The 15,440-nt window shown below is 36.6% G+C and overlaps 3 protein-coding genes across 3 annotated transcripts in view; 1 reads left to right on the top strand and 2 right to left on the bottom strand.

Moving 5' to 3' along the window:
* cenpp (centromere protein P) overlaps positions 1-15,440 on the top strand; it is a 55,240-nt gene that overhangs the window by 19,665 nt on the left and 20,135 nt on the right. The window lies entirely within an intron of this gene.
* Positions 3,437-6,158, bottom strand: omd (osteomodulin). The gene is made up of 3 exons (XM_067398894.1): positions 6,018-6,158; positions 3,873-4,840; positions 3,437-3,681 (listed from the first exon to the last, which is right to left on the bottom strand). The coding sequence occupies exons 2-3, from the start codon at positions 4,813-4,815 to the stop codon at positions 3,437-3,439; spliced, it is 1,188 nt and encodes a 395-aa protein (XP_067254995.1). The 5' UTR covers positions 4,816-4,840; positions 6,018-6,158.
* On the bottom strand, positions 9,202-14,498 carry aspn (asporin (LRR class 1)). Its single transcript, XM_067398801.1, has 8 exons — positions 14,362-14,498; positions 13,136-13,415; positions 12,595-12,707; positions 11,257-11,470; positions 10,655-10,765; positions 10,374-10,467; positions 10,171-10,309; positions 9,202-10,088 (listed from the first exon to the last, which is right to left on the bottom strand). The coding sequence occupies exons 2-8, from the start codon at positions 13,401-13,403 to the stop codon at positions 9,891-9,893; spliced, it is 1,137 nt and encodes a 378-aa protein (XP_067254902.1). The 5' UTR covers positions 13,404-13,415; positions 14,362-14,498; the 3' UTR covers positions 9,202-9,890.

Raw genomic sequence — 15,440 nt, 5'->3', positions numbered from 1 at the left:
TGCTAAATAAACTGATAGGGTTGAAGTGCGCATTTATGTTACAAGCTTCAAATCGGAATTGATGTTTTGACATGCGCACACTGCACAAATATACAGAGTTTCCCGCTGTTTCCACTTACTAGCATCCTCCTACCATTGCTTCTTTTTTGTTTTAAAAAGCAGACTTAATGTTTATCTATTTCAGGTTCTGACTAGGAGATGATGAGCACATTAAGCTTTGTGCCATGCTTCTTGTATTTATCAAGCAGTAAAAAGCCTGTTTTCACACCCAAAACAAGGCATCTGTCGATGAGAGTCTGAAGCAAGGACTGTTGGGACGTTGTCCTACAGCACTTCACAGACGAATGACTAGAAGGAGAATTTAAAATGACAACAACAGTCATGACACTTCGACAACAACAGCTTGTTCCATGCGTCCTGTGTCTTTGCGCCATTTTCACATCATTGCACATGCACAAAACTTTCCAGTTGCAGTTTTCAATTCATGTAACCACCTCTTTCAAACCAAATGAAATTTATATTGGATTCATTCTGATTGACGTGGTTGCATGTGACTGTTTGTTCTGACTGTGCTAGTCCGATTACAAACTAGGGGTGTGCACGAATAGTCGAATATTCAAAAAATAAAAATACAATTAGAATTTTAATACATGATGCTTTGCTGGCCGTAAATGCAGTGAATCACTGATAAATCCCAAGCACGCAAACTAAAACTCACAGTTATAACTAAATGCACTGGATGGCGCTTTGGAGCATGTTAAAAAGTTGATTGTATTTGATCACTAAATGATCTTACAAAATGGAATTAATATTGATCAAATTAATTAATTAAACTGAGTTATCATAATATTACCACCACAATGAGCAATCACATGAAATCCAAACACCAGTCGAACGAGGAAAGAGAGTTTTCCATCACTGCATTCACAACTGCAGGTGAGCACAGCTGTACCCTCGAGTGAGCCGAGAAGATAACTTATCTGATGGCAAAATGATATCAGATGCTACATATGTTTCCACTGAAGGAGACGGTGGTTTAAGAACAGAAAAGTGCTGTAAGAAACGTAGCTCTGTTATCTTTGTGTCCCTGCAAAGTCTGTGTCAGTGTAGCGCCTTTTCTCTGCAGTCAACCTATTTCTATACCTATATCAGACTCTGGAGCCAACTTACACCCGAGCATATGGATATTATTGCTCTTCTCAACATGAACATGAGAAACAATAGGAACACGATAACCATGTGTCGACTCTCAAGTGTATATGTACATTCTGTACGATAAATAGGGCAGTCTGCTTTATTAGCGTTTTTTCCTAGCTTAAATGCTTTTGTTCTTTATATTTTTTTGTTTAAACATATTGTTGCTAAAAGCAAACCTCAAAAAACATGTTGTGTATTTTGCTTAATCATAAGCTTGTTTAGAATGGTGACAAAAACTTTGATTGAAAAATAATGGGCCATATTTTAATGATCTAAGTGCATGGTCTAAGGTCACAGCCAAGTGCACTTAGGGCATGTCTTAGTCCACTTTTGCTAGTTTAAGGACAGAAAAAATGCTCGGCGCACCCGGCGTATGGTCTAAAAGGGTTGTCCCTATTCTCTTAATGAGTCATGTGCGTTTTGGACGTAATGTGCAATAAACCAATCAGAGTCTAATCTCCCATTCCATTTAAATGGCAGTTGTGCTCGTGCCATGGCGGATTGGCTATTTACATAGCGCAATTTGCAAGCAGAAAAATTGAACGTGTCTATAGTGAGGAAACGGGTCTGCTCGTGTGTGAGGTTAAAGTGTGTGAGCAGACCATCTATGGGAAAAGCCGGATTCCACCAAAACATTTTTATCTTCATGCATACAATAATAATCTTTTACATTGTAATCCTTTTATTTTTAATATTTGGTACACATGTTGTGCACCTACATAGACTATAGGTACATTACTAACACACTTTTTAAATAACAAAACAAATATTACTCCATTGACTTCAGTTAAATGTAAATGGTGCAGTCTATTTCAGTTGCTTAAAAAAAATTGTAACGCGCTAACAATGCACCTGAACACACTTCGCTTTGAGACCAGCACGCCAATGGGCGTACAATTGTGCACAAATGCATTTGCTATTTAAACAATGTGGCACAGGACGTGAAGATGATGACTACGTTGGACTGAAACTAGCAAAAAACACTTGCGTCATGCCTGGAACCACATTGCGCTGGGTGTATGATAGGGCCCAAAGTCTTTCTCTGTAAACATAATTTAATTAAACTCATATTTGAATATTCATTTATTATGAGCCCAAATATTGAAATACAATAATTTTGAAAAATGTCCATTCCTATTACAGACAGATTATTAGGGTCCATGAGGTTGCAGCTTATGGTATATTGGAAAACAATGATAAGCTTTTCATAAGTGTAAAGGCTTTTATTGGCAAAAATATATGCAAAACCTCCGCAATTCGCTCTGGCATGCTGGATATCAGCTTCAGGGCCAAATCCTGACTGATGGTGATCTAATCAGTCTGCTTTTATAATCCAGTCAGAATGATTGAAGTGATTTACCTGACTAGTACTTGTTCACACTTTCCCATGTGCTGATGATTTGATTTGTGAAATTTTGTTAGCTGGTCATTTTGTGCCAGTTCCAAAAAGGTGAAATTTGGGTTTTTGTGATAAAGTTCATTTTTCTGGCCAATGAAGCTTTGTGTAATTATTAAAATGCATCTGATCACTCTGCACAATCATCTGGGAACAATGTGAATCAATACCACAAAAACTAAAGCAGGAGACTTTGCAAAACACGAAAATGTATATGTCTGCCAATACTTTTGGCCATGACTGTACAGTGTGTTTAACAGAAAACAGCTGGATTTGTTTGTGATTATGGTGATGTATTGCATTTCACTTTTCTTGGTGTGTTTATTCCAGTAAACTAATGTTCTATCATTATATTTGCATGCAATACCATTGCTGTATTGTTTTTTTTTTTTTTTTTTTTTTTTTTTTTTTGCTTTATGCTGAATCCTACACTTTTAAGCTTCAGTAGAATTTTACACTCTCGCTTTTTCTGATTTAATTTTGCAGAAAAAGAGTAGCTTTGTTATTTATTACATTTACATGCATTGCAGTGCAATGTACTAATGTAGATAAATGCTTTTTACTGTATTAATGGAGACAAAAGTGACATTGTGCAAAACAAAGCAAACTTTGAATCAGAACTTTCCGTAAATAGCAATTAAATTTATGCAGATTGAGAGCCTTCAAAGCATACACATGCATGCAGAAAATCAAATAGAATGTTCAAGCAGCAAGGAATGGAATGTTCAAAGTCACTAATATATGTATGTTTAATTATATTTAAATCGTAAGTCCTGTTTTATTCCTATACTTTGAATAAAGTATAGTTTGGTTTGTTGACTATGTATGACACATCTCAAAAATCTATGTCGATAGCCTTGTTGCCCCAGGCCTTTTTGGTCGGTCGGGTTTTTCATATTTTTTGGGCTCAGAGTCATCTTCATCATCCTTCCTTTGGTTGCCATAAAATATCATTTTCAGCCTTGGGAAACATCTGTAAGCGTAGTAGTCCACTGGTCCTCTCAGCTTATTGTTGTCGAGACGAATGTAGGTCAGCATGTTAGGGTTGGCAAAGTCCAGCGATGGACACATTAGAGAGATATTCAGATCTGCAAAGAGACAAGAAGTCAGTTTAGCATATGTCGTTATTAGAATAGATTTGATAAAGGGTTGGAGAACACTGCAGTAGAGCAGTTCAATCAGTTTCTAATGTGTTTTTAGAATAGCATTTTTTTTAATTAAGTTAGGGTATGACTGTCATTTCTTGAATAAACCATCATGCTTTATTCTACATTTGTACCTTTAAAGTCATTGTGATTTAGATACAGATGTTCCAAGGTCCTGGGAACAAAAAACGGTTTGGAGAGCTGGTTATGGCCCAAATGGAGCTCCATCAGTTTGGACAAGTTGAAGGCAGTGTATGCAACGGATTTGAGTTTATTGTGTGACATGCGTAGGGACAACAGATTGGGAGTCTTCTTAAAGTAGCCCTCGGGTATGGAGGATATTGAGTTGTTTTCCAGTGATATCTGCTGGATCGATTCTGGAAGGTCTATTGGCATGGACTTGAGCTTATTGTTGCACATGTTGATTTGCATGAGGCTCTTTGTGCCAGATAGGATCTTTCCTTTAATACCAGCATCTGTTAGTCTGTTGTTGCACAAATCCAGCACTGTAAGTTTCGTAAGCTCTCGTGTAGCGTCAGCCGGTATCTTTGAAATTTTATTGAAGCTCAAATTAAGCCTTTTAAGGGTTTTTGGCAGAGGAGAAGGGATGTCTTCCAGATTATTATGCTCAAGGTGTAACTGAATGAGTTCTTTGAGTATACTGAAGACATCTTTATCCACCTTAGATGACTCCAGCTTATTGTAGCTGAAATTGATTTCCCTCAGGGATGAGGCATTAATGAAAGGCTTTGAAGTTATCTCTTCTATGTCGTTATGCTGAATGTACAAGTGGCGGACGTGTCTTGGGATGTTGGGAACCGCCTTGAGTTCTCGGTCGTCGCAATACATGGCAAATGGATAGGATGAGGGGCAGAAACACTCTCTGGCACATTCGTATGAATACATTATTTGGGCATCGTAATCAGGTTGTTGAGTTACAGAAAGTCGGGGAACTTCAGGCAAAGTGTTGTCATCTATGTCGTAATCGTTATAATCCTGTTCAAACTCTTGAGAAAGTACCAGAGCTCCAGAGAGCAAATACAGAGATAGTATAGTCAAAATCTGTGATGGTTTCATGGTTTAGTTTGCTTTTCCCTGATATCTGTTTGGAACAGACACAAAAACAGAATTGTATAACAAGGTTATTAGGACTTTGCTTTATTTGTACTGAAATGATCAATATAATGATGAAAAGTACAATAATATTTAAGTGGGCTAGGTTCCACAAAAAAAAAACAGTGTGAATAGAAAGTGGTCTAAGATAAAATAATGAGATTTTAAGACTGAATTAAACAAGAACTGTGTTTTTATTCACTTTTTTTGGTCTACTTAAAGCATTTTGGTACTTTTACAAAAGACTAAACACCCCTAATTGCACATACTTTGGGCAATATGACCTTTTTTCTGTAAATGTTGATATTTGTTTAGTGTTCTCTTCTGTTGTAATGTCTGGGATGAATTATCTCAGCAGGGTTTTTACTGTGCCTGTTGAAAGAGAAGCTTATGACTCAGTTGTGACCTAGTATTAATAGGTATTTGTTTGTTTTTTCACTTCTAAACACAAACAACAATTTTGGTGAGGTGAACACTCCCTTTCAATATAAAAGAACTCTGTCTGGATTGTTTATATTTGATGTAATATTCTCCTACACTTAAAAAATGTAGTCTGGTCATAGTACTAATATGAGCTGGCAAAACAGCTAGATAAAGTGATCCAAAAAATACAGTGAGGTTTAAATTTTTTTTTTAATCTAATTTAACTACTGTAACTGCTCAGTATGACAGTTTCTCTCTCTCAAGTAATTTTCTTGTCTTCTGCAAAACCTTGACGTGTTGGTATTTTGGCTATGATTTTAATGTTGCTCAGTTAAATAATGACTTATTCTTCAAATTTGAAGCTTGTTTTCATTAATCAATCATAGAAATATATTTCATAGTTGGAAACCACATCTGGAGGAATGTTTAAATTTTAATTGGCCCTTTGACTTGTTTGTCTAGTTTTTAAAATTCTTTAACAACTGATACTAAATTTTAGATATAAAAAGGTTTTAGATGCATTGCCTTTAAATCTTGTGACGTGACTTTAGCATGTGGGTTGCCAAAATGTAAGAGGAATATGAATATACCTCTTTTTATTGTCATGCTCAAAGCAGTTCTTTTTGGAAACATCAATGTCAATGATATATTTTTCTTGCAAAAATCTCACACAAATCAGTACAAAAGTGATTTCATTACTAAGGCATATATAATGTACTATCTGTAAAATCATGATATCATACCTGTGGGGTTGTTATTCTCTCTGTGGGAGGCCGAGTGAAATTGTGATGAAACCCAGCAGCAGGGGACCCCTTCGGCTTGAACGATGTTGCCTAAAGCGGGGAAAATGTTTTTTCTCCTGGGACGAGCGTGAAAGATTACATCTGTGGTTTCCCCCACAGCAGCATTAGACGTTTTGGGAGAGATTGTGATCTGCCTCTTTGCCGTGGAAATGATTCTGGAAGCGTTTTGTTGCATGTGTTCAGTGACCTCAGTAAAGCCTCATGGTCTCATCTGATTCTTCTTTTCCCCTTTTGTTGAGTTGAGGTGAGGTTGAAGTTTCCAGACATACTTCTGGAAGGAATGGCCTAGTATCCAGTCCACATTATTGCATGTGGACAGTAAAAAATTTAACCCACAAAATTAAGGCCAGACTCATAACAGGTGTTGCACTAGTGCAGCTAATGTTATGCAAGAAGATTTATACTAATATAATAAGAATTATATTTTATTATAATTAAATGTATACTATTCTATACATGTACAGTAAATTAAAACAAGAACTTCAGCCAGTGTTCATCCAAAGTTTTGTTTAGCGAGAAGGAAGATGACAGTTGGCAAATACGGCCTAAAATGCATTGGCAATAATTAAGTGGGTTCAATTTAATTGGTTTAGACATTTCTAGCTCATTTTATGGAGGCCTTCTGCAACATGACTACTTTTTCCAGTGCTTGTACTGTATCAGAGTTAAACCACAGACGGTCTCTCATGACCCGTCTACAGAGTGTCGTTTTTTGATTTTCAGGTTTTTTTTACAGAGTTGGCTAGACAGACCCCTCAGCACTCATTCTGTCAGCTGGAAGATTTGTTTTTGCTGCTGCCCACATGGCAGACGTTGAGAAGTCTCTGCAGCATGAACGCTACTGCGGGTTAAAAAAAAAAAACAGTCAAGATTGAGATCCCAAGAGGTTCTTTTGAGGCATTTTTTGTATGGAAGGGGGTGAAAACTAAGTGAAATAAAAGTGTTATTGTGTTGGCAAGCCATATTTTTTGGTTTTGATAAACTTCAGCTTGGCTTATTTGTGGTAGATATATGACTTTACAATAACATTTAGGCTTGGGAAGGATTAGCAATTGCATGCAATCTGCACAAGCATGAGCAATAATGTGCCAATATTAAGCGGACTGTCGCTTCTGGGCAATATGCAAATGCACATATGCTTTGCATTTTAATTCTCACAGTATGTGCTGGGAAAAGCAAGTGTACGATTGCAGTCACATAGATGAGAATTTTGACTGCGATATGCTCTATATTCATTGATTATAATGACAGTTGTTAGTTTATTGTACAATGCTTCCTAAAGATAAATTAGATGTCTTAGTCTGACATGTTGAATATGGAATAGTTTTTACAGTTAAATAAAGGTTTAACTGTTAACCAATACAAAGTCTTGGTATTGGTCTGTGTGCAAGTACCTTGAGTTTTATTTCATGAGTTATTTCAATCTTTTTTTTTTTTTTTTTATCTAATGAATCCACAAACGTGCGTCTGGACAAAACAGTGTTTTAGAGACTTAATGGAAAATGTTCCAGAGGAGGGAAGTGGTCTGGTGGCTCTCTTGAAATGAGCTGATAAAAACTAGCTGGGTGGTTGTTTTCTGTCTTAGTTCAAAGGTATTTGAACTAGTATTTACTCTGAAGGGAAATTGGATGGGGGTAAAAACATGAGGTGTGTGTGCGGCTCTGTTCTCAAATTTTACACAAGCTTACTTATTTGGATGTGTGAGAGTTAAACTTTATGTTCTGTTTGTGGTCCAAAAGACCCCAAAGCCATTTAATAGCTAAAAAAGAACAACAACAACAACAAAAAAACGAAATTAACCAGAGGCATAAAACTACAATAATATCTGATCATTTCAGATATTTAAAAATGATTGATTCGTCATACAAGTGGAAATAATAGTGTGCAGGATTGTTCATATCCGAGGGTTTCCACTGATTGTGGGAATGAAACACATTGGTGTATCTTTAAACAATTTCAATTCTGTGTGTCCGAATCCCTCAGGTGTTTTCTGGGGCTCAGAGATCCTAAATGATCCAAACCTGTTGTGAGTTTTTTGGAGACGCCGGTATGCAAGACGTGGCAGCAGCAGATCAGGCCAACCTGAAGATTTGTTCCATATGTTTCCTGAGCAGAGCCTCTCTCTCTCTTGCCGCCACCCCTCTGTGTTGTTTTTTTCCCCCATCTTAACCCGTTCAGACCCAAATTTTATAATGAGGCGATTGATCGAAATCTAGCTGTAGTTTTGCTGTACTATACAGTGTGCCTTTTCACAATGAGACCCACTATCCACTAATTTTACAATGCTTATTAAATTATATAAATATTGTAAAATGACTTTATCCTTCCACTTGTCTATGTTTGTGCATTTGTACTTCTGTGCATCAGAGGTGCATTGTTATGCCAGTAGGTGTCAGCAAGCGACTGTCTTTATGAGTGAGTTGTACAGTTGTAATTGAGCTACAACAGATTTTTGTTTAGTCAAGTTACAGCCTTAAGCTCTGTGTACAAACTACACAATGCGTAATTGAATGACTTATACGGAGTGGAAGGATACTACCGCTTGTGTTGCGTTTGCTGTGTATCCTCCCTGTCTTTTGGCACAACCCAGAGTCCAATTGTAGTCTGATTAAAGTGTATACGTGCTGTGCAAAGCCAAGCTGCAATCACATTATCCAGGACTGGTACGATTTCTGTGGGACTAAAGCATTTACCAGTTGCCATGCTTCAGTCCTAAGGATACCTCCAGTGTGCAAGAATATGCTTTAGATTGGCTGTTACTTGGAAACTGTTTTTGACCAAGTTCAAATTTATTAGAATATCAGTAATACTTACATAGTGTATTAACCTGATTTCAACAAAATATCACAATTGCCTTGCTATATTAAACACAACATCCTCTCATGGATGGCTACTAATTTGCAGGTCGGAGCTTTATTGAATTATCCAACTGCTAGATTTATGTCCTGAAGAATGGGTTCAATCCTACACTGAAGTCTCCATCTGGTGGTATTTTGTTTTATTGCTGGACAGATGTACACATTCTGAATCCAACAAGATTTACTCTTTCATTTTTCTTTATTTTTCTAAAGAAACAACAATATCTGAATTTGAAACAAATAACACAGCACCGCTGGCAAAGAAAACACTGGTTTGCACTTACAATTAACTGTTGTGTAAACTGCAACCAACCAGGTGGTCCATACAGGTCAGTTTTTCACTATTTCTATGACCTGACAAGAATGTCCATGTCCAATATTTCAGAGAAAACACTGGCAATGAATAAAATGTTATATAATGAAAATTTAGCATGCAGTATAATTTTTTTTTTATCACTAAAACTGTTAATAAGCACCAATGAGTAATGCCCATTCTCTAAAATACAAGTAGAACAATAAACAAACTGGCCTTGCGAATTTTATTTATTTTTCTTTTAGTCTAGACAGTCGTTTCTTTTAAGCTAAAATGTATTTTTTGACCTTCAATACATAAGGGACAAATTTCTTTAGCACCTGATCCTAAAAAAAACTGTTCTCTGGCTTTTATAAAGTCGAAAAGATTTCAATGTAAACAATAACTATGAAAACCTAATGTTACTATTGCACACAGTGTAGCTGATTCTGTCTTTACTGGAAATCGAAATCTTCGAAATCCTCACCAAATTCAAGTAATGAGTCTGTAGTCTCTGCGGATGCTCTTGGATTTTGGATAAATTATGTTCTGTACATCACCATGAGGACATGAAACGATAATTTATAAAATTAGAATGAAGTTCATGACTAGCTATAATTCTGCCCTCCCGTGGCAAGATGGTATGTGTTAGTACAGTTTTGCTCACTTTCTGTGGTTACCCAGTTGCACCGAATTGTGGCTGGATACGCACCGAAAAGTCGGTGGCTGAATCTCCCAGTATTTCACTGGGTTTGCGTATAAACTGATCCTAGTATAGAGGGCTTTTTTAACCCGGGTTCTCGAAGGGCAAAAGTCATTTACTCCAACGTAAGCGATGCTGTTGGCATGTAAGTACATCACCTAAAAGAGGAAACGAAGTGGATTAGATCTCTGTACACATCATGTCTTATTCATGTTTCTGTTGCATGTCTGTGTGTTTTACCTGCAAATATTTCAGGTTGTTCAAACCTGGAGGAACTTTCTTCAGTTTATTGTTGTCCAAATGAATTTCTCTGACTTTGGGAATGCCAGCCAAACTTCCGTTCTCCACATATTTGATTTGATTGAAGTCAAGCCACAACCTGTGAAAGACAAGTTAATATTGTGTTCTGTTTTTGTCCACAAGAGGGAGTAATTTTACCTTACCTCTGTAGACTTTTTAATCTCAAAAAATCCTCTGACTCCACTTTGGCGATCTTGTTGTAGTCCAAGTGAAGTTCAGTGAGGGAAGATGGGAGATCTGTGGAATTTAGATGAATAAAAATCTCTATTATTAGACTTGAGGTGCTCAGAGGCACAAATGGATTCTTGTTTGATCTACATTGAATCGACAAATTTGTAAGCATCTTTTGAGACCCAGGTCATCTTTTAGACTTTATTTCAGGGGTAATAATCTCCTGACTTTCATAAAAAATGATAATTCTTACCTTTAGGAACAGCTGTAAGCTTTGCTTCAGCTATTCTCAAGTAGAGAGTCGCCATGTCGTCAAAAGCTCCCGCGTCAATCCCGCTGTTTGCAATTGGATTTGCACTCAGTTCTAGAGATGTGAGAAAAGGGAACCTCTTGTTTTTTCTAGATTCATTTACAAATATGCATTAGGCAGAAGAGTGTGACTCAAAAACTCTTTGATCACTCCTTGGATCACTCCTTTTGGTTACCAGCCCTATTTTTAACTACAGCACCTCAGTATCCCCTATTCCCAGATGATTCTAAGTTGTTTCTGCCAAATTTTTAAAACTTCTGCCTGCAAATGCCGATCATAATTTAGACACTAGGGGGCACAGTGTTCTCCAACTGTACATTACCTGAGATCCATGGAGGTCAGTTGATTGAAGTGAGCTTGCTGTGTGTAAGATCATGTATCTGATTATATAACGGGTTTTAATGAGGTCATGATGGAGTGAACAGAGGAATGGGATCGGGAAATGATGCATGTCATACAGCTCAACGTGTTGAAGCAAGTGTAACCGATGAAACTGATTAAGCATGACACCGACCATGTTTAAGATCATCACTTAGGAGACCTACCTAAAACATTTAAGTCTTGCATTCCCCTAAATGCTCCTTTTGGAAGTCTGCTGATCTTGTTGTCATGCAGTCGCAATGCCTGAATATTCTTGGGAAGGTTCTCAGGGACTTGTGTCAGCAAGTTATATGACAGGTGGAGAATCTTGAGTTTGTCCATGTTGCGAAAGGCCTTTGGGTGAATTTTTGATATCTGGTTGTTGAGCAGAAACAGGGCCTGCAGATACAGAAGGAGAAAAATTATTATTTCTGTATTGATCACAATTCACTTTTAAAAATGATATTTTACAACTTTCATACATTTTTATGGCTTGCAAACTTAATGTTGCTTATTAAAATCTTCTGGGAATTTCCAGGTGTTATTGCACATAAAATACCATGAACATTATTATTTAAATAATTTTTTGTAGATGACATAACCATACCAATACAGATATATAAAGTCACAACCCTCAGTGGTGAACCATTGAAATTTCGAAACATTTATCACATAACGAAGCCTCGTTTACTGAAATCGCGTGACTTTGGCAGTTTGATACACGCTCTGAACCACTGATTCGAAACAAAAGATACGTAAAGCTTTGAAGCTTCATGAAGCAGTGTTTTGAAATCAACCATCACTAGATATTGTTGAATAAAGTCATTATTTTGTTTTTGTTTTTTGCTGCACAAAAAGTATTCTCGTCACTTCATAACATAAAGGTTGAAGCACTGTAGTCACATGAACTGTTTTAAATACGTCTTTAGTACCTTTCTGGGCATTGAAAATGTTAATTATCTTGCTGGCAATGGAGACCTCACTGAGCCATCGGATTTCATCAAAAATATCTTAATTCGTGTTTTGAAGATGAACGAAGGTCTTACCGGTGTGGAACGACATGAGGGTGAGTAATTAATGACAGAATTTTCATTTTTCGGTGAACTAACCCTTTAAAACAACTATTGGTCTGACCGGGTCATTTGAGGTCATTATGAATTTTCTGAGAGTTTTGAATATTCTGGAATTTTCTGGAAATCTAAATAGAACTATGTGTTGCTGTTGTTGTTTTTCAAGATTTGGGCTGTGTGTATTTTAATGCCCTTGGTAGTTTATTCCCTTTATGGCTTTCTTGCACAGCAAGAACTTTTAACCATTTTACCACTAATCATGAGCAAATATTTACCACAAGTATGAAACAGTCCTCAGTAGATGCAAATATCAATAACACTCAAATATGTGTCCAGAATTCCACATAATTCCGCTACCACTGCATGTCTCCAGATGTCCTTGTGTAAACCCAGTATAAGAGCACAACTCTTAACATGCCCTAAAAGCATTTAAGGGGAGTGTTTACTACTTACATAGAGATTATCCAAGCCTTTAAAATCATCTTCCTTGATTTCAGTGATGTCATTGTTTTGGAGATCGACGAGCAATGTGCTCGCAGGAATGTTCTTTGGCACCTTGGTCAGACCTGTAAGCACAACAGTCTTGCATTTTGAAAAAATGTTGAGATGTGAGATTTTATAGACTAGAATTTAGAGATGTTTAAAGCTGCACATTTTAGTGGGTTGCCTGAAAGACTACTTGACAAATTAGAAAGAAACTCTATATAATTATTACCCTGATCAGATGCATTCAAAATTCAGCTAGATGGAACACAATGGAACATAACAGAATTATGCATTTTTAAAGTTTTTAATGCATCTTAAGGCATCTGTCTGTATTTGTATTGCTGCAAACAGTCTAACAGCGAAAGGACAATTTGCCGTCAGCCCACTGAAAAAAGCATCAAAACTATATTGTAAATTGAAGTAAATTTTAGCTATTTAAAACTAGTCGACCTCCCAAAATGACTAGTCAGTGAAGTAGTTGTTTAAAGTAGTATAATGTAGTGCTTACCCTGATCTGAGCACTGGAGAACTTTCTTTGAGCACCGACACCCTTCGGGACAGTCCGAAACAAAGTTATCTTCATAATTGTTATAATCATCTTCGTCGTCGTCGTCGTCGTCGTCATCATAATCACCCGCGTCTTGTTGCATGATGTCATGATGCTTGATGAAATCCATGACGTTGATATGCGTGTATGGTTTTGCATGACATAATGTCAGTAGGGCGAGTAGTAAAAGTACCTTCATGGTGCAGCTTTTGTTTGGATCTTTAGTCATGAATGGTTAGCCCTGCGAACATGAACACAAGTAGTTAACCTACACTTTGTCAAATTGAACATGTTATATTGCTTTGTATTGTAACAGAATTGTTTCACATAATGGAAAAAAAACTTGAATTTGATCCAAAGGATTCTGATTGGTTCATTAGTTAGCATAACATTGAAATTGGCCAATGGGAACTGATCACAGCATAAAGAGACATATTCTTTATGAATGGCTTATATGGCACTTTATGGTAAATACAGATGCTCCTGAAATATCACTACCCTCATAGTTGCGCAATATTTTGTGGTGATTTGATTTATTTTTTGTTTTTGCTTTTCTTTATTTTACTTTAATTTTTCTTTAATTTTGAACCAGATTAAATTCAGTAGCATTAATGAAATAATTGTGAGGAGAAAATGTTAATGATTTAAAATGAACCAGCTGTACTTAAACAATTGTTTATAGAGCAATCTTGTTTATGGACGTCTTAGTCATCACCGTATTAGAACGTGGCTCACAGTTTATAGACTTTTAAGAACTGTTAATGTTGCTCATTTTTTCTGACGCCACCCACATGACATTTAATGGTAAATCTAACTCATCATTTGGTATGATTGTATTTTTCTCCAAAAACTTAATTTAAATCAAAACCTGTTAAGAATTCACCTGCTCTAATAAATATTACAATTTTGATATTTATACTTTAAAACATTTAAATGCAAACTGCAAAGTTTAGAGAAATATGCACTGTTTTTGGACTGCTTAACAACACAAATGATGAAGAATTTATCTGTAAATGTTTCACGGCAACACTTTTAAATAAATTTATACTATCCTGATTAATATAATGAAATATTGTCTGGTTTATTCAGCTTTTCCTTGTCTATTTTTCTAAGAAATAGAGCTTCATATAAACTTACTAAGGTGAAATCACTTATCTCTAATCTAGAGTCAAATGAAGTCAACATACCTGATAAATCTGTGTAATCCTTGTTCAAGTAAGCCTCCAGGGATGAGATCAGTTTTGCCGTCAGGATTTGTTGAGGCACAGGTCCTTAAATGCAGCATGCACGAAAGCCCGAAAGGTGGAGATCACGCTCATCAAAGCATGAGATCCTTGAATGAATGGGGATGGAAAAGATGCTGCTGGTTCAAGGAGCAGATTCGGAATAAGGGGTAGGAACTGCACGCAGCTCTGCTGGATGCTTAACTAGCACTGAACACTCATTGTTACCAGCCGTATGTTTCTCATCAGCACTTGACACTTCGCCAATTTTGTGTGCCTAAATTTTCAATGGCCAGTCTGGGATTCTCTCATTCTTTACATTGCCAATGGGTGGTCTCTTTTATCTGACTTTTGACGTATTGAAATATTTTAGAGTGCATAGTATTGCATAATTTGTGGGGCTATTTCTGGGCTTCTTTTTTTAGATTAAATACTAATTTTTGTGATGTAATTACTGATAGTGATATGATATTTTCACTTTTTAACTTTATATTGTAATTCAAATCAAACTCAAATTGTTGGACATGCAAATCTTTCTGCTTGACCCAAATCAGACCATTTAGAATGAAATTTAGACCATTTAGCCCTATATAACACTGCATTTGACATCTGCCAGAAATGGCATCAATTTACTAATAAAATCAAACTAAATCATGACTAAATCATTCTTTGAATGAATGCTCATGGGACAAATATGGTAATTCCAATCCTTGGGGGACCTTTAATCTAACACTAAAAGTTGGATAATAACTTTTCCAGACTTTACTGTGCTGTTTGCTTACAGCAGCACAAAACGCGACCCCTCTCTATTCACGGGGCAGTACTGGTGGCGCCACATATGCTTGGTTTTGGCTGGGGGTTTTGAGATGATGGAAGTTCCTATGTCTCATGGTTTCTCTGTTCATTCTCCCGAGTCTCACTGGCCGGCATTCCTTCCGAAATGATAACCAACCTCAAACCAATAAATGTTTGTGGTATGTCGAGTTGGTGCCGTAAATTAAAATGATGTAGATGCTATTACAGACGCAACATGTGAGGGTGAA

Source organism: Chanodichthys erythropterus, chromosome 10, assembly GCF_024489055.1.
Source record: "Chanodichthys erythropterus isolate Z2021 chromosome 10, ASM2448905v1, whole genome shotgun sequence".
NCBI lineage: Eukaryota > Metazoa > Chordata > Actinopteri > Cypriniformes > Xenocyprididae > Chanodichthys > Chanodichthys erythropterus.
This window is presented reverse-complemented; position numbering and strand designations above follow the sequence as displayed.